The sequence below is a fragment of the Pongo pygmaeus genome, chromosome 2 (assembly GCF_028885625.2).
Source record: "Pongo pygmaeus isolate AG05252 chromosome 2, NHGRI_mPonPyg2-v2.0_pri, whole genome shotgun sequence".
NCBI lineage: Eukaryota > Metazoa > Chordata > Mammalia > Primates > Hominidae > Pongo > Pongo pygmaeus.
In genome coordinates, this window is record NC_085930.1 from 136193357 (window position 1) to 136210665 (window position 17309).

The window sequence follows — 17309 nt, forward strand, 5'->3', positions numbered from 1 at the left end:
TGACTGGGCTGTTTTCCAACATCTCCTTACTTCTTGCCTGATAACAAACCCCTAAGGTAGTCTGGATGCCTGAGTGACTTTTCTTTGCAATGTGGAAGAACTTGATTAATCCTCAGTAGTTCAGGACAGAGACGATGAGGATCTGAGGTGAGAAGTGTTTGGGGGACTGGAGAAGAAAGCTCATTACTTGGTGACTGAATATTGCAGGATAAGGAGTAAAGGGACATGCCCAGGTTTTCTGCTTCGGGAACTAGGGGAATAAATGCACAACCAGTGGGGGTGGGGGGGGGGCGTGGGAGGGGCGCGGTGGGGGAAAGGACACAGGTCAGGTTTGAAGGGTATTTGAAAAACTCAACTCAAGTATATTGAGTTTGAAGTACCTGTGAGACCACTTGGGATACATCTCTAGCAGGCAGCTGAATACATAGGTCTGTTCTGGTTATTTAATGATATCTAATAAACTATAGCAAAACTTAGTGGCTTAATACAACTGTTTTATTTATTTTCCCACAATTCTGCTATTTGGGCACTGGGGAGAAAAGCTCATCTCTGTTCCATGTGGTGTCAGCTGCGGCAGCTTGAGTAGGGCTTGAAAATCCACTTCCAAGACTGTCTCAGTCACATGCGTGACAGGCTGGTGCTGACTGGCCAGTAGGAGCACAGCTGGGGCTGTTGGCCGGGGGCCTTAGTTTTCTTCCATTTGGTCTCTCCAGGTGGCTTGGTTAGACTCTTCACAGTGTGGTAGTTTCAGAGTAGTTGGATATCCTACATGGTGCTTCCCACAAAGGGCAAAAATGATAGCTGCTGTCAAAGTTAAAAACCAAACAGGTGAGGAAATAGATTTCATTCAGGCAATTTACATTAGGGAGAGTACTCCAGATTTGAAGATCAGAGTGTCTCAGCAGGGTGGTTTTGCCCTATACTTTTATTATTATTTTAGAGCATGGTTTTGCTGTTGTCTAGGCTGCTCTCAAACTCCTGGGCTCAAACAATTTTCCCACCTCAATCTCCTGAGTAGGTGGGAGTACAGGGGTGCACCACTATGCCTGGCTGCCTTATACTTTTACAGGGAGGCATAGACAGGTTATAGATGAGATGATTACAGTTGGGATTATTTTTGTAATCAGAGAATTATCAGCTATGAAATGTTTATCACTACCTAATTTCAAGGGGGAAAAAGTAGTTCTAATCCTAGCTAATCATTCATGAGACAAATAGGAAGTTGAAAGGTGACTGACCTTCCCCACAGGTTCAGGGAAAAAGGAAAGGTATGTGTTTGGTCTTGTCACAGGTCATGTACTAGTTTTATCAGAGAAACTGGACGATGAGTCTCATTTAAGTAATATGGAGAAGGATTGGTCTTTGTGGTAAACTGTTTCACAGAACACAAAAAGGTGGTAGGATTTCTTAACTATTTCTGTTTCCCGTGAGTCTCTGGTAAAGTTCAAAGTTGTCACTGCAAAGCCTTTTTTTTTTTTTTTTTTTTTTGAGACGGAGTCTCACTCTGTCACCCAGGCTGGAGTGCAGTGGCGCGATCTTGGCTCACTGCAACCTCCAGCTCCCAGGTTCACGCCATTCTCCTGCCTCAGCCTCCCGAGTAGCTGGGACTACAGGCGTGTGCCACCATGCCTGGCTAATTTTTTGTATTTTTAGTAGAGCCGAGGTTTCACTGTGTTAGCCAGGATGGTCTCAATCTCCTGACCTCGTGATCCACCTGCCTCGGCCTCCCAAAGTGCTGGAATTACAGGCGTGAGCCACCGCACCCGGCCCTGCAAAGCCTTTTAAGGCCTAGGCCTAGAAGTGACAGAGAGTAATTTTTGCCATATTTGATTGTTTAAGGCAGGTGACAGGTCCGGCCCAGACTCAAGGGGAGAGGACTATACATGGGCATGAATACTGGGAGGCACAGTTAATTGTGGGCCATAAGAAAATAGCCTACCACAGGGTCTGAATCTTGGGCTGAATATTTAGAATGGGATACCATTAGCATAACCTATGTGGTAGCTGAAACTATGAGGTGGGATCACTCTGTGGGTGTATACAGTGGTAAATGCAGAAAAGAGTCCATCAACTTTGTAAACATATGAGAATGGAATCTTGAGGGTTGTCATTTTCCTAGTTTCTCAGAAGCCCCTGTTAATCCTATTTCTTCATATATATTCATCCCAGGATTTTGTCATTTTGTTGCTAGCCCCATTTCTTGACTATCATCTCAGTATTCACCAGTCTAACAGTGATGATGACTGGTCTAGCCAGAACTCCCAATTAGGGAGTTTTCACATTTTATTTATTTGATAAATAAATAAATCTGGCCGGATTAAATCTGGCCACAGGCACTAACTTAACCTGTTCAGTTTCTGCAACAGAAAGAGGGGCAACAGAAAAAGAGGGATCCCTGTGTGAAGTGGGGTGTTTGTCCACAAAGGTCTCCCACACAGGCACCTTCCTCTGAAGCCAGATAACCTTCAGAAATCTGACTTTTCTGACTTTGTTTCCTTCTCTGGACTAAACAGTATCAATTTTCGTTGGAGCTCTTTGTGAAGATAAAGTAATAAAATACCATAAATCTCTTTTATTAAGTGAAGCATTTACCACTCTAATTAACATTATGATTTAAAGGCTTTCATATTGGGGAAACAAACACCAGCTTCCCACATGCTTGGGTTAAAGGGGATCTTAAATAATGATTATGCAGAGACAAAGGGCAACGATAAAAGTTTTAGACATTACCTGTGTTCTGACAGTCATCAGACGTTTAGGGAGATACTACAACACTGAAGGCCCTGTCCAAGTTTATGAGATAAAGATAGAAACCACAGTCTAGTATTGTGTGGGCTTGTGAAAAAATAACTCCTAACCTTTATCTTTCTATGGGTTGTACTACAAGGAGGTCTGCACAAAGTGCTAGTGACTCCTCTAAAGTAGGCAGGGGTAAGTTTCACGGAGAAAGTGACAGATGAGTTGAGTTAGAAGCCTACTCAACCGCAGAAAAATGTGGAATGGAAGGCCATTTACCTGTGACAAAGAAATGTAAATTCCTTGGCAGGAGAGCCAGGATCTCAGGAGAGTCCCTGGGACCCTCTGCTCCCCTTCTCAGTCCAACCCTGGGAAGGTAGTTGGTGGATGTGAACCTCTGACTAAGACCCAGGAGCTGGTTCCCAGCCTCCAGCCGCGCGCCGGTTGGAAGCAGGGAGAGAAGGGAGGGGTAAAAGCCCTCACGCGCATGCGCTCAGCAGCCTGCCGGCTCAGCCAAAGAGAGCTCTGCCCGCGGCGCATTCCCCACCTACTCGCTTCTCGCGCCTCGCGCCTCGCGGGCCCCAGAAACCCGGACCCGAGAGCGAGCGCGTTGCGCTCGCGCGCAGACTTCAGGTCCCGGGCGGGCGCCTGCGCACGAGCTTCCCAGGCGCGCGGGCTGCGAGGTTATTAGAGGTGGAGCGCGGGGAGGGCGCGCGGCGGGAGGCGGCCGCCGTTACGGCGCGAGCGTGGTCACGTGGCCGCTGGTCACCGCCGCCACCCCCTCCCGCCCTGTTCTCTTTCAGGTCGGGCCGGGCCCGGCCGCTTCCGCGAGCGCCCGGCAGACTGAGGGAGAGAGAAAGAGGAGGGGAGGAGGAGGAGGATTCAGGGAATAGGAGCTGGGGAGCCCTTCTGCGCCACAGGTAAAACAAAATAATGATGATGATGATCGTAAAAAAGCCCAAGCTCTCTGAACGCCTCCGCCTTCCTCCAGTGCAGCCCCACATGCAGTCGTTCCCGCCCCGGCCTGCCACTCAGCCTCAGGACAGGTTTCGCCTGCCTTTGCGCTGCTGCTGCAGCCGCAGCCGCTGCCGCCGCCTTCTCGCAGGAGGGCCTGAGGGTGCCGCCGCCACAGCGAACGGGTCGCCGCACCGCCCCCCGTTTGTGCGCCTCGGAGTCGGCGTCGGGGGTGGATGGCGGGAGGGGTGGACCCTTCAGCTCCCTGGCGGGCAGGGCGGGCAGGGCGAGCTGGGCGGGGTGGCTGCTTGCAGTCTGCCTGCCTTCCCTGCCCCAGGAGGTCGGGGTCTAGAATGGAAGGCCAGCTGCAAGTAAAGGCAGGGCCTGGCGGCTGGACTAGTGCTCAACTTCCTACTTGGTAAATTTCCCTGTTCATTTGGGCCCCGGGAAGCACGCTTCCTTCCCTAGCCGGAAGCGAAACGGGCCCTGAATCCTCAAACCTTAAAAAATACAGTCTTTAGAAGAGAGAAGCCTTAACTTCACTTTTGAGGAAGGGAACCGTGACGTGGATTTAGTACGACTTAAGTTTAGTCACACGTAAGAAACTGAGGTCTTTCAGGATAAGAGCAAAAAAAAAAAAAAAAAATTCGCAGGGAGGGCAAATCCCGCTCCCCACCCCGACTTTTCCTGGAAAAACAGACACAGACCTTCAATACAAGATTCGATTCTACAAGTGACCTAGAATTTGTTCGATACTAGTTACCCGTTTTAGTTACAGGAATTATAATCTGTGTTTAAAGTTAACATCCTGTGGATTTTTTTTGAATAATAACTTCCTGGAAAGAATTCATTTGTCAACTCTGAATTGGACAAAATCCTAAGATTTTAACATGCAGGTTTCACACGTTTGGAACAGATTGCACTGGAATTTCTAGACCCGGTAATTCTTTTGTAAACCTTTATAAGTGTTGTGCTCTTGCACAACATACTTAAAGCAGGAAGCAATAAATATAGGTATTGTTGAAAAATAAGCCTTTGCTATCGGTGGCAAAGAAATTCATTTATATATTGGTTTTTCTCTTTGGGCTTTTCTGATTCTATGTCTTGCTACTTTTCATACCATGTCTCTGAATTCATTTGTAAACTTGAGCATTTTTAATTTTTACAGCTATCTGCAGGATCACAGAACACTCAAACCTTAATGTGGGTAGGAATCACTTGGGACTCTTATTAAAAATGCATTTTCTGGTTCAGTAGGCCTATGGTGCATTTTGATATTGTACATTTCTAATAACATGTGCAGCTGGACAAGGGACTGTCTTTGAGTAGCAAGGAAGTGGATAACTTGTGTGCAAAGAAAGTGATGTATTTATCAATAAACATGTTATTTTTAATAATTCACCCCCGGGTGTAGAGGTGGCTTGGGAGAAGGGGCAAATGGCAGGGTGAACTGAGAAAGCTTTCAGAGTGAGCAGGCTGAGTCTGGATCCCAGGGGAGGGGATAGGAAGAGTGCAAATATTGTGTCTGTGTGCTGTAAGGTGACTGTATCACCTGGTCTGTGAATTTTCCATTAGAAGCTTGGTGTGCTGTTAGGTGAAAGACTTGCTTAGCTATGCGTCATTGGGTTTTATCAACATATAGGCGAGGAATCCTGGTCTCTGAGTGTACAGCTGAGATGGAAATTTCTTTTATTGGCGGAAGTATTGAGTGTGTGCTCTCAAATGCGGCCTCAGTTGAGTAGTGCATTCCTGAGTTTTGGAAGCAAATTTGCAAACAATTGAGAGTCATGCAGTGGGTGTTCTAACTGGATTCAGGTTTTTTCTAATGTAATTTTTTCTCACGTAAATTGAAAAGTTTAGAAATGTCACACATAACTTCATACACTTTATGGAGAAATGGTTGTACTTTTAATTTTTTTCTTTTTATTTATACTCCAACTGACTGAGCAGAGATTGTACTTCTAAATAACTTTGTGGAAGTTTTTAGTACCATAATTTTTATAATTTTCATTTCAGTCCTTTGATATTTATGACAGTACTTCTGAAGCGCTTACTGAGTGCCGGACACTATTGTAAGTGCATTACGGAACTTGACTTTTTTTTTTGAGACGGACTCTCGCTGTATCGCCCAGGCTGGAGTGCAGTGGTGCAGTGGCGCGATCTCGGCTCACTGCCACCTTTCCCTCATGGTTTCAAACACTTCCTGCCTCAGCCTCCCAGGTAGCCGGGATTATAGCCGCCCGCCACCACTCCCGACTGATTTTATTTTGTATATTCTTTTTTAGTAGAGACGGAGGAGTTTCACCATGTTGGCCAGGCTGGTATCGACCTCCTGACCTCAAGTGATGTGTCCACCTCGGCCTCCCAAGGTGCTGGGATTACAGGTGTGAGCCACTGTGCTGGGCCTACCTTTTTTTTTTTGTTTGTTTGTTTTGATAAGGAGTTTCGCTCTTGTCCAGGCTGGAGTACAATGGTGTGATCTCAGCTCACTGCAATCTCCGCCTCCCAGATTCAAGCGATTCTCCTGCCTCAGCCTCCTCAGGAGCTGGGATTACAGGCGCCCACCGCCGTGCCTGGCTAATTTTTGTATTTTTAGTAGAGAGGGGGTTTCACCATATTGGCCAGGCTGGTCTCGAACTGCTGACCTCAAGTGATCCGCCTGCCTCAGCCTCCCAAAGTGCTGGGATTACAGATGTGATCCACGAGGATCAGGCTAGGCTGCGCCTGGCCTGCTTTCATTTTAGAAGTCAAATTTGTCATCCGCCTCAGTGCTTGTAATCTTTTCTGAGTGAGATACTGAAATTTGCAGTTTCATTTTGCTTGCACTTGTTCACTGGACCAGTAGTCACTGTTAAATGTAAAAGTATCTACTTCCTCTGAAAGTTTTTTATTTCTTTATTTCCTGCCTGGGCTTGTCCTCTACCCTACATTTATGCATAGTAGATTTAGTGTTTGTTATCCTAACCCTTAGGTTTAGGGATTGACTGGGTTTCTGACTTTTTATTTGGCCAATGAGGACGATACAGAAAATGAAGCATTGGTCATTATCACATTTTAACACTGAAAAAGTAAGAAGGAAAACCCCGGAATAAAGGATGATCTTTTAAGTTGAATAATTTGTGTTTCATTTAAAAATGAATATATAATCCCTTCTCTTAACCCCCTTTTTGTCTCAGACCACTGAAAGCTTTGTCCTGTTAGCAGCAGCAGTCTGAGAAGGGGTGCTAGTCCACCTGATCCTGAGACATTTCTCTCAACATGGGTAGGTCATTGGAACGGCAGTGTGTACAGTGTGTGTACCAGAACTTGAGAAATGTGAGGTCGGGGTGGTGGGATGGTCAGCAGTGGAAGAGCTGGGAGAGGGGAGGGAGATCATTTGACGGAGAGGGCCTGTGGGCTGCTTCTAGTAGCATCAATTATTACTAGAATAATGGTGAGTTTGGGAAGGATGTCAGTGTAACAACAAATTTCAGTGTAAATGCTTTCTCAAAAACCTGTGAAGTGTTTAGGAAAATGTTTATCATTCTACAAATGTTATGTAAACATTTAAAAGTAATTCCTGTGCAATGATTTAGTAACATTAAACATTATATAAATTGAGGGATAAAAAGAGGCTCAGAGATTATCATCAGAGGTTACGATTGTCCCAAATTCTCTCTTGTTCTTTTGGAATATTAGGATAGAGTTGAAACCCTTGCTGCATGCCCACTTGTTGGCTTTTTTATTTCTTACCCTGATGCTGTGTTGTGGGCTGCATGGCCATGCCAGCTCTGCCATGCTTCCTGGGCCTCACAGCTGAATGGCCAAGTCATTACTTACAGTTAACCCAGGGAAGCATTTGTTGCACATCCAAATGATGGAAGCCTTCTAATTGGTATTTTCAGCTATTAATAATAATTCTAATATTTTTACAAATTCTGTATGATTATGATATGTGTTATAATGCCATGCTGGTCAGCTACTTAGTCTCACAGTGCCTCACTTTTCTCATCTTTAAAATGGGGAAAGTAATAGTAACTTTGAGAATTAGAGAGAGAGAGTGTGTGTTTGTGTGTGTGTGTGTGTTTAAAGCCCTTAATGCTATCATGTAAGTGATATTTTGTGGATAATCTACAGTGTGGTAGATCATATCTATATAATCAAGACTGACTATATTTTTGGAGATTGTACAGTTTATTTGGGATAAGGCTCTATGGGCCAAGAAAGCACAGTTTGTAATTTTTGGATGAAAATACAAAATTGGTATAGTAATGCTCTTATCCCTTTGGAGAATTAAATGCAAACAAATATAGTTTGACAGCTCAGATCTTTCAAAACAAGGAAGTAGGGCTGTAGAAAAAAACATGTCTTTGGTGGTGGTGTGAAAGGATTGGTTAAAATCTTTCAAGGGTAGTGTTGCGAAGCCTAGTACAGGATCACCTTTTTTTCTGAATGTCCATTAGTTTGGATGAAAAACATCTAAAGATAATGTCATTCAGTCATTGTCCAGTGTTGCATGTGGTTTCTGTGGCTACTCCATGAAAATATTTAGTAATTGCAGATTTACTCTTTTTCTTAACTCATTTGCTTAGGAAAGATGTTAACTGAGTTTTTTTTTTTTTTTTTTTGAAACAAAATAGTCTTAAAAGTTTTGAAGTAGGCATTACAGATGATTACATGTTATAGTTTTTTTTGTTAAGACAAGGGTGTTTACCTTTACTTTTTTGCTAGTCATGAAGGCTACATGAAGAAGAGTGATTGACTTTTTAAAATGGATTGATGTAATTTTATGATACTTTATGGAAGACTAGTTGTGTATGTATGTCTAAAGAAAATTCTGCTATGAGTGCATGTATTAGATCCAGTAATCATAGTATGTTAGGTTAGCCTGCCATTAGAAAAAAGAGCCACCTCCCCCCATTATAGAAAGTAATGCCTATTGTAGAAATTTTAAAAAAACAAATGATGAAAAATAATTATCTGCACTGTTGGGAATTTCTTAAGGTTCTCTTTAGGGTTGTCTTGCCTTGAGAGATACTGCAAAATGAATGTCAGTTTTGTACCACAAGTATTAGTTTAGAAAGCTGAGTAACACATGTTGGTTAAGCAGGAGTGTTTTATCTTCTAGGGTTACTAAACTTTTTATCCCTAAGTAAGATAAAAAGGTTGAACCAAAAGTACTTAGATTCCCACTTCTAATTGTGAGTCTTCAGAATAACTAGACCAGTGAGAAGTAAGCCCCCACTTCTGACATAAGCACCATGGGGAAGATATATCAGAGAAAGACAGCTCCCACCTGATGGTGTTGGAATGAGCACATATCTTAGGAATCAGCTGCAGAGGTATGCATTCTGTTTGCTGATAAGTGGGGATCAGAATCATCCCCTTTAGAGTTTCCCACAACAGGTGGGAAGTGTTTTTTTGGTCTTTTTTTTTTGAATTGAGGCAGAGTCTCACTCTGTCACCCAGGCTGGAGTGCAGTGGCACGATCTCTACTCACTGCAACCTCCGCCTCCTGGGTTCAAGTGATTCTCCTGCCTCAGCCTCCTAAGTAGCTGGTACTATAGGTGTGCGCCACCAAGCCCAGCTAATTTTTTTGTGTTTTTAGTAGAGACGGGGTTTCACCATGTTGGCCAGGCTGGGCTCAAACTCCTGACTCAGGTGATCCACCCGCTCCGGCTTCCTGGAGTGCTGGGATTACAGGCATGAGCCACCACACCAGGCCTCCAGGAAGCGTTTTGACTTTATATTGAGACTTTGGAGGTGTCCCAGCAGCTACCTGGCAGAAGTTCTAGAGGAGTTCCTAACGTTACATCTCTTGCCATCCTGGGATGGGATAGTGGATTGATTGTCTTGGATCCCTGGTGGAGCTTGGGGGAACAAGGTTGGAGACGTGGAGTTGATAGGAGATGGAAAGGTGGTGCCACTCTTTCCATCTTTGTCTACTGCATATTCATTAAACTAGGCCCCTTTTACTTCCAGGAGGAACGAGAGTCTAATGGTAAGAGTGCTCATTTTTATAAATAGATGGGGTGACTTAGGAAGGCTTGGGTCAAATTGCCTGCTCACCCACCTTCATTTCCCTAAGATTGGGGTTAATTTAAATCTTTTTATCCTGTGGTATGTGTGTGTGCAAGTTTGTGTGTACCTATAGATCTACCTTTTTAATTTTAATTTTATTATATTTTATTTTTTAGAGACAAGGCCTCACTCTGTTACTCAGGCTGGAGTGCAGTGGTATGATTATGAGAGGCAGGACTAGCTGGATTTCCTAGGCTAAGAATTCCTAAGCCTAGCTGGGGAAGGTGACTGCACCTGCCTTTAAACATGGGGCTTGTAACTCAGCTCATACCCAACCAATCAGGTAGTAAAGAGGGCTCACTAAAATACAAATTACACTAAAGCAGGAGGTAAAGAAATAGTCAAATCGTATATTGCCTGAGAGCACAGAGGGAGGGACAATGATTGGGATATAAACCCAGACATTAGAGCAGGGAGCGGCAACCCCCTTTGGGTCCTCTCCCTTATATGGGAGCTCTGTTTTCACTCTATTAAATCTTGCCACTGCACACTCTTCTGGTCCATGTTTGTTACTGCTCGAGCTGAGCTTTCGCTCGCCATCCACCACTGCTGTTTGCTGCCGTTGCACACCTGCTGCTGACTTCCACCCCTCCGGATCCGGCAGAGTGTCCGCTGTGCTTCTGATCCAGCGAGGTGCCCATTGCTGCTCCTGATCGGGCTAAAGACTCGCCATTGTTCTTGCATGGCTAAATGCCCGGGTTCGTCCTAATTGAGCTGAACACTAGTCTCTGGGTTCCACGGTTCTCTTCTGTGACCCATGGCTTCTAATAGAGCTATAACACTCACCGTATGGTCCAAGGTTCCATTCCTTGGAATCTGTGAGGCCAAGAACCCCAGGTCAGAGAACAAGAGGCTTGCTGCCATCTTGGGAGTGGCCGCCACCACCTTGGGAGCTCTAAGAACAAAGATCCACCCATAACAATTATACCTCATTCCAGCCTCATATACCTTTTTAAAAAAACGGAAATGGATTCAGCTATTTTGTTGTTTGCAGTTGTTTTTCACCTAATATGATATTACTCATGTCATTAGTTTTCCACGTAACTCTTAGTGGCCCCATACTATTTCATTGTATGAATGTACCATAAGTAGTCCTCCATTCTTAGACACCTAGATTTCTTTCATTCTTCATGATAAATAGTGCTACATTGAACATTATTATAGCTAATATCCCTCTGTGCCTATGCATTATTTATTTAGGAGAAATTGTTGTGGGTGGAATTGCTGGGTCAAAAGATCTGCTCATTTTTATTTTTCATTTTTATTATTTTTTTTAAGACAAGGTCTTGCTCTGTTGCCCAGGCTGGAATGCAGTGGCACGATCACAGCTCACTGCGTCCTTGAGCTCCTGGGCTCAAGTGATCCTTCCACCTCGGCCTTCTGAGTAGCTGAGACCACAGGCACATGCCACCATGCCCAGCTAATTAAATTTTTTTTTTTTTTTGTCGTAGAGACCATGTCTCTCTATGTTGCCCAGGCTGGTCTCAAATGTCGGGGCTCAAGCTATCCTCCCACATTGGCCTCCCAAAGTGTTTGGATTATATTTGTGAGCCGCCACGCCTGGGTTGCCCATCTTTAACAGTTGTGTTATACATGGCCAAATTGCCCACCAAAAAGATTATGCCAGTTTACCCTTTACAACAAAGCCATTTGAGAGGCCTTTTACTTGCCATTATCGGGATTATCATTTTTGTTAAACAGCTTTATTCAGGTTTGACTTTATACTTCCCTTCTCTTGCCTTCTTACAGGTTTTAACATTTTATGTAGCTAAGTCTTGTTCTTCCTTTAGGTATCTTACGTAGATAGGCTTTTCCTACCTTATGTTTATATAGTGATTAATTTTATTTTTTCAACTGTTTTCATACTTTCATTTTCAATTTTTGGTTTTGCAGTTATTCTAGAACATGTTTAGTTGTATAGTATAAGGTAGAGGGTCCAAAAAATTTTAAGCTTTTGATTAACCAGTTTCCTCAATACTGTTTAATGAATGATTTCTTTTTCTGTGGATGTCAGAAACTTTACTATTGGGTCTTCTATTCTGTCTCACAGTATTTTATTTTTTATTTTTATAAATGGGATTTCTTTCTTTCCCCCTCCCCGCTCCACATATATATGTAGGTATATAAAACATTTATAAAGGCTTATATATAGTGTATTAGAAAATACATTGTATGAATGTACTGTAAGTAGTCCTCCATCTTTAGATACTTAGATTTCTTTCAATCTTTATGACAAATAGTGCTACACTAGACATTATTATAGCTAATATCCCTTCATGCCTATGCATTAATTATTTGGGAGAAATTGTTGTGAATACAATTGCTGGGTCAAAAGATCTGCCCATCTTTACTTTTCATTTTTTTTTTGAGGCAGGGTCTTGCACTGTTGCCCAGGCTGGAACCCATTTTCTTTCTTTAATGCTGTATGTATTTTCTTAACCCGACTATTGCTGGTAAATAGAAGAGTTTTTAACTTCTTTTGTATATTTATTGTGTAACCAGTCGCTTTTTGAATCTGTTATTTATTATAATGGCTTTTCAGTTAATTCTCTTAGATTTTCCAGGTACATAATCATACCATCTGGAGCCAGCCATTTTTTTTAAGGGTTTTTTCATGATTAATTTTGACTTATGGAGTTGTGCTAGAATGATTTTTCTTAATTTCATTGACTTGAAATACAATGTTTTGATATGGTACCTGTGTGTTTTATCTACTCAGCTCTCAAAAGGGTTTTAAATTATCTGGAAAATCACTGTACCAAATGATCTCTAAGGACCCTTCTAGCTCAGAAGTTTTGTGATTCTACTTTTATGTCAAAAGATTCCTGGTAATGTACATAGCTCTCTTCCTTTATAATTATTGTTGTCTAGCTCCACCCCCCAAGTGATTACTCTGCATTTTTATTTCCTTAGAACTTGAAGATTTTTTCTGTGTGGTTTAGCGTAAATTAAAAGAGAAAACTGACAGACTACAGAGCTCGGACTGTGCAAAATCACATTTCATGATTTTCTTCTGGTAAGATCCTTATGGTGAGTTGTCTCATCAAGCTGTGTTCCTGCCATGGACGACTTAAAGTTCCCCAAGCCACATTTTGTAATTGTCAGAACTGAGGTTAATAGATGTGATTGGGAAGTGATAAATAGACCTGGATGCAGTGAAGATAGGACACAACGGGAGAGGTAGGAATGGGGAAGCACCTAGTATGAACTCTTCTTTCTCTGGCCCACTTTCTGCTTCATGATTCTGTCTCTGGACTCCTTTGATTCTGCCCTCTTACTGATTTTCTGGCTTCCTGTTTATTTTCCAGATATACCTTGTCTCCTTTCTTTCAGAAAATTGCTCCTTACCTCCTTTCTACTTTGATCAGGAGTACTACATGCTTTCTACCAGTATGGGAAGTGGTCCTGATCAGTTCCCCTAATGTCCCCATCTTGTCACAAAACTACTACAAAATTTCATGATCAGTGGCAATCATGTATTCCACTTTGCAAAGGGTGTGGCAAAGTATTGATTAAAGTTTCATTGATAACATGAAACTACTGATATGGAAGAATTAATGAAAGGAGAGACAGATACTTCATAAAGACAAACGGTCAGAGAATTATATATATATATATATTTTTTTAATTTTATTTATTTATTTATTTATTTTTTTGAGACGGAGTCTTGCTCTGTCACCTAGGCTGGAGTGCAGTGGTGTAATCTTACTGCAACCTCCCATTCTTGTGTCTCAGCCTCCTGAGTAGCTGGGATTACAGACGAATGCTACCAGGCCTGGCAAATTTTTGTATTTTTAGTAGAGATGGGGTTTTGCCATCTCTTCTGGTGGCCATCTGTATTGGTCAGGCTGTTCTTGAACTCCTGACCTCAGGTGATCCATCCGCCTTGGCCTCCCAAAGTGCTGAGATTACAGGCGTGAGCCACTGTGCCCAGCCAGAAAATTATAGAATAGTAACTGAGTGGTTGAATGTTACAAAGTAGATAGTGTGGGAGTAGTATCACCAAGATAGAAAAAGCTTCTGAAGAGTCTTTTTTTGTTTGTTTTTTGAGATGGAGTCTCGCTCTGTCGCCCAGGCTGGAGTGCAGTGGTGTGACCTTAACTCGCTGCAATCTCTGCCTCATAGGTTCAGGTGCTTCTCCTGCCTCAGCCTCCTGGGTAGCTGGGATTACAGGCGCCCACCACCATGCCCAGCTAATTTTTGTATTTTTGGTAGAGATGAGGTTTCACCACATTGGCCAGGCTGGTTTCTAACTCCTGACCTCAAGTGATCTGCCTGCCTTGGCCTCCCAAAGTGCTGGGATTACAGGTGTGAACTGCTAGGCCCGGCCCGAAGAGTCTTATCTTAGACCTCCAACCTGATTTCCTCCCTGAACTTTCAGATCTGTGTATCTGATTGCCTACTGGATAACTCCACTTCTTAATGGCTCACAGGAAACTCAGTTTAGTAAGTCTGCAACGGAATTTACCTTCTTCTCTTACAAAAAATCTTTACAAGTGTGTGTTTTTTTAATTAAATTAAATTTTTTTTTTTTTAATCTCAGCACTACCGTCTCCCTGGTTATTCAAGCCAGAAACGTGGCAGACACATTTTACTTCATTCTCCACATCCTCGTGTACAGGCATCAAACTCAATCCTGTGGATTTGAACCCATTGTGTCTTCATCCCTATTATGTCTTCTCTAGTTCAGGTCCCCATCATCTCTTGCCTTTGTTTCTGTAAGGTCTTCTGACTTATATCCCTGCAGCCAGGTAGGTAATCCTTTTAAGCTCTCATGATTCTCTTATTCTGTGGCTTAAAACCCGATATTCTCCATTGCCTATTTCCAGTTTCATGACACCCTCTTTCTTTTTTTTTTTTTTTTTTTTTTTTTTGGAGACAGAATCTTGCTTTGTTGCCACGCTGGAGTGCAATGGCATGATCTCAGCTCACTGCAACCTCCGCCTCCCGGGTTCAAGCAATTCTCCTGCCTCAGCCTCCTGAGTAGAGTAGCTGGGACTATAGGCATGTGCCACCATGCCCAGCAAGTTTTTGTATTTTTAGTAGAGACGGGGTTTCACCATGTTGGCGAGGATGGTCTCAATCTCTTGACCTCGTGATCCGCCTGCCTCGGCCTCCCAAAGTGCTGGGATTACAGGCGTGAGTCACTGCACCCAGCCTCATGACCCGCTCTTTTGCCTCCCTTATATTGTGTGATTTTGTAAAAAAGTAAAAAGTACTGAAATTCTTTGATTTTGGAGCTGTTCATGTTTTTGCTTGCCTTGGGCACAGAGTAGTTTTTCTGTCTCTTCATCTTACTCACTTTTGTGAGGTCTTAGCTTAAATGCCACTGTTCCAGGAAGCTTCTTTATGCTACCAAGTCTGTGTTGTGCTCTTCCTGTTTGGCCAAATACTCTACACTATAATATTTATGTATTACTCATAATACATAAATATTATGAATTATGAATTATAATATTTATTGTGAATTATAATTACCTTTTTACTCATTAGTCTATGTCCTGCTTTTGACTGCTCTGTGAGTGCCAGGGCCATGTATAACATCTTTACTTTAATACTTCTGGTGGTGTGCTTGTTAAAAATAGATGTCCAATACCAGGTACTGTTCTATGTGTTAAAAATACAGCAGTAAATAAGAGGCTGTTCTGGTTGTTAACTGCTGTGTGACAAATGGCTTCAAAACTTTGCAGTTTAAAACAACAGTAATATTTATTTACTCATGATTTTATGATTTTTGCAGGACTCATTGAGGGTAGTTTATCTTTGTTTCATCTGGTGTCAGCTCAGTGGGGGTTAGATTATCTACTTCCAAATGGCTTACTTACATAGCTGGCAGTTTATGCTGGCTGCTGTCCAGGAGCTCAGCTAGGGCTATTTACTAGAGGTACTAAATGAGGCCTTTTCCTGTGGCCTGGCCATGACTGGTAGGTTCTAAGAAGCAGTGCTCTAAGAACAAGCATTTCAAGAGGCAAAAAGTGGAAAAACCTAGTCCTCTTAAAGGCTAGGCTAGGAACTGATAGACCATTACTTCTGCTGTATTTTGTTGGCTAAGAAGACAAAGAGTCAGCCCAGATTCAAGAGGAAGAGAATTAAACTCCATCTATTGGTGGAGAAAATGACAAAGAATTTGCAACTATACTTAATTTGCTACACAAACTTAAAATACAAAAAATGAAACTACAAAAATTGTGGAATGAATTAATTCCTGTCTATACTTTCATCTTCCCAAGAATCAAAGTACAACATTAAGTATAATTTTTTTTTTTTTTTGAGATGGAGTTTCACTCTTGTCCCCTAGGCTGGAGTGCAGTGGTGCATTCTTGGCTTACTGCAACCTCCGCCACTCTGGTTCAAGCGATTCTCCTGCCTCAGCCTCCTGAGTAGCTGGGATTACAGGTGCCTGCCACCACGCCCAACTAATTTTTTTGTATTTTTAGTAGAGATAGGGTTTCACCATGTTGTTCAGGCTGGTCTCGAACTCCTGACCTCAGATGATTCTCCCGCCTCGGCCTCCCAAAGTGCTGGGATTACAGGCGTGAGCCACCATGCCTGACCAACATTAAGTACAATTTTAAAAAGCGACCTTTGTTCTCACTCTTCTTGAACAATTTTACTTAATGTTCTTTATTTCTGTAATTATTCAGATGGTTTCCTAATTTTGTTTGTTTGTTTGTTTGTTTTTGAGACAGTCTCGCTCTGTCTCCCTGGCTGGAGTGCAGTGGCGTGATCTTGGCTCGCTGCAACCTTTGCCTCCCGGGTTCAAGCGATTCTCCTGCGTCAGCCTCCCGAGGAGCTGGGACTACAGGTGTGCGCCACAACGCCCAGCTAATTTTTTGTATCTTTAGTTGAGATGGGGTTTCACCGTGTTAGCCAGGATGGTCTTGATCTCCTGACCTTGTAATCTGCCTGCCTTGGCCTCCCAAAGTGCTGAGATTATAGGCGTGAGCCACCGCGCCCGGCCCGGTTTCCTAATTTTTACATTTTAATTGAGCATGTAACTTAATCAGTTTTGTGTTCTGTTTTTTTTTTTTTTTTTTTTTCTCAAATTTCATCTTTCACAAATCCTCATGCACTGATGCTACCCTAAGCATATTTCTGGAGTTGAGATTGTTGTATCAGAGGGTATGTGTAATAGAAATTTTGGTACTTAACTGCAAAGCTGCCTTATAGAAAGATAATTTATACCTCAGCTTTTAGTGCAGGAAAGAACTAATTTGTTTAGAACATTGCTACCAGAGGGTGTTGTAAATCATTGTTTTTGGTTAGTCTGTTGGCAAAAATTGATAGATTGCTTTTATTTTTCTTTATTGCCTGTTTGAGCCTTTGTTTATTTTTGGGGATATTCACTTTTTTTTTTTTTTTTTTTTTTTACTGATTTTCAGGTGCGCTTGAGTATTGTATCTTTAACTCTTTGCCTTTCGTATATTGGAAATATTCCCAACATGGTTTTTAAATTTGCTATATATTTTTAAAATTCTTATTAAGAACTATTACATTTTTATGTAGTCTCATATATTACTCTTTTTCTTTACGGTTTTTGGTTTTGGGATAATGTTGGA

At 42.4% G+C, this 17309-nt stretch overlaps 2 protein-coding genes across 50 annotated transcripts in view; one reads left to right on the forward strand and one right to left on the reverse strand.

The window, feature by feature from the left end:
- Positions 1-473: 473 nt before the first annotated feature.
- LOC129033806 (uncharacterized) lies at positions 474-10434 on the reverse strand. The gene is made up of 3 exons (XM_063661422.1): positions 10288-10434; positions 3016-4081; positions 474-804 (listed from the first exon to the last, which is right to left on the reverse strand). Exons 1-2 carry the CDS (start codon positions 10432-10434, stop codon positions 3536-3538), a joined length of 693 nt encoding a protein of 230 aa, XP_063517492.1. The 3' UTR covers positions 474-804; positions 3016-3535.
- TBC1D5 (TBC1 domain family member 5) overlaps positions 3269-17309 on the forward strand; it is a 599895-nt gene continuing 585854 nt past the window's right edge. For 16 of the 49 annotated variants that reach the window (XM_063662134.1, XM_063662154.1, XM_063662144.1 and 13 more), the window contains exon 1: positions 3474-3656. The gene's annotated coding sequence lies outside the window, so the exon portion shown is untranslated. Of the gene's footprint in view, positions 3657-12663; positions 12781-17309 lie in introns of all 49 variants that reach the window. The other 33 variants (XM_063662139.1, XM_054482836.2, XM_063662129.1 and 30 more) reach the window with 14 other exon arrangements.

What these genes read in the sequence shown, in the direction of transcription:
- LOC129033806 (XM_063661422.1), bottom strand. Translation starts at nt 10,434, where the DNA reads ATGCAAGAACAATGGCGAGTCTTTAGCCCGATCAGGAGCAGCAATGGG. An exon ending in GCAAACAGCAGTGGTGGATG is followed by an intron (nt 4,082 to 10,287) that starts GCGAGCGAAAGC and finishes GCACTAGTCCAG; the next exon opens with CCGCCAGGCCCTGCCTTTAC.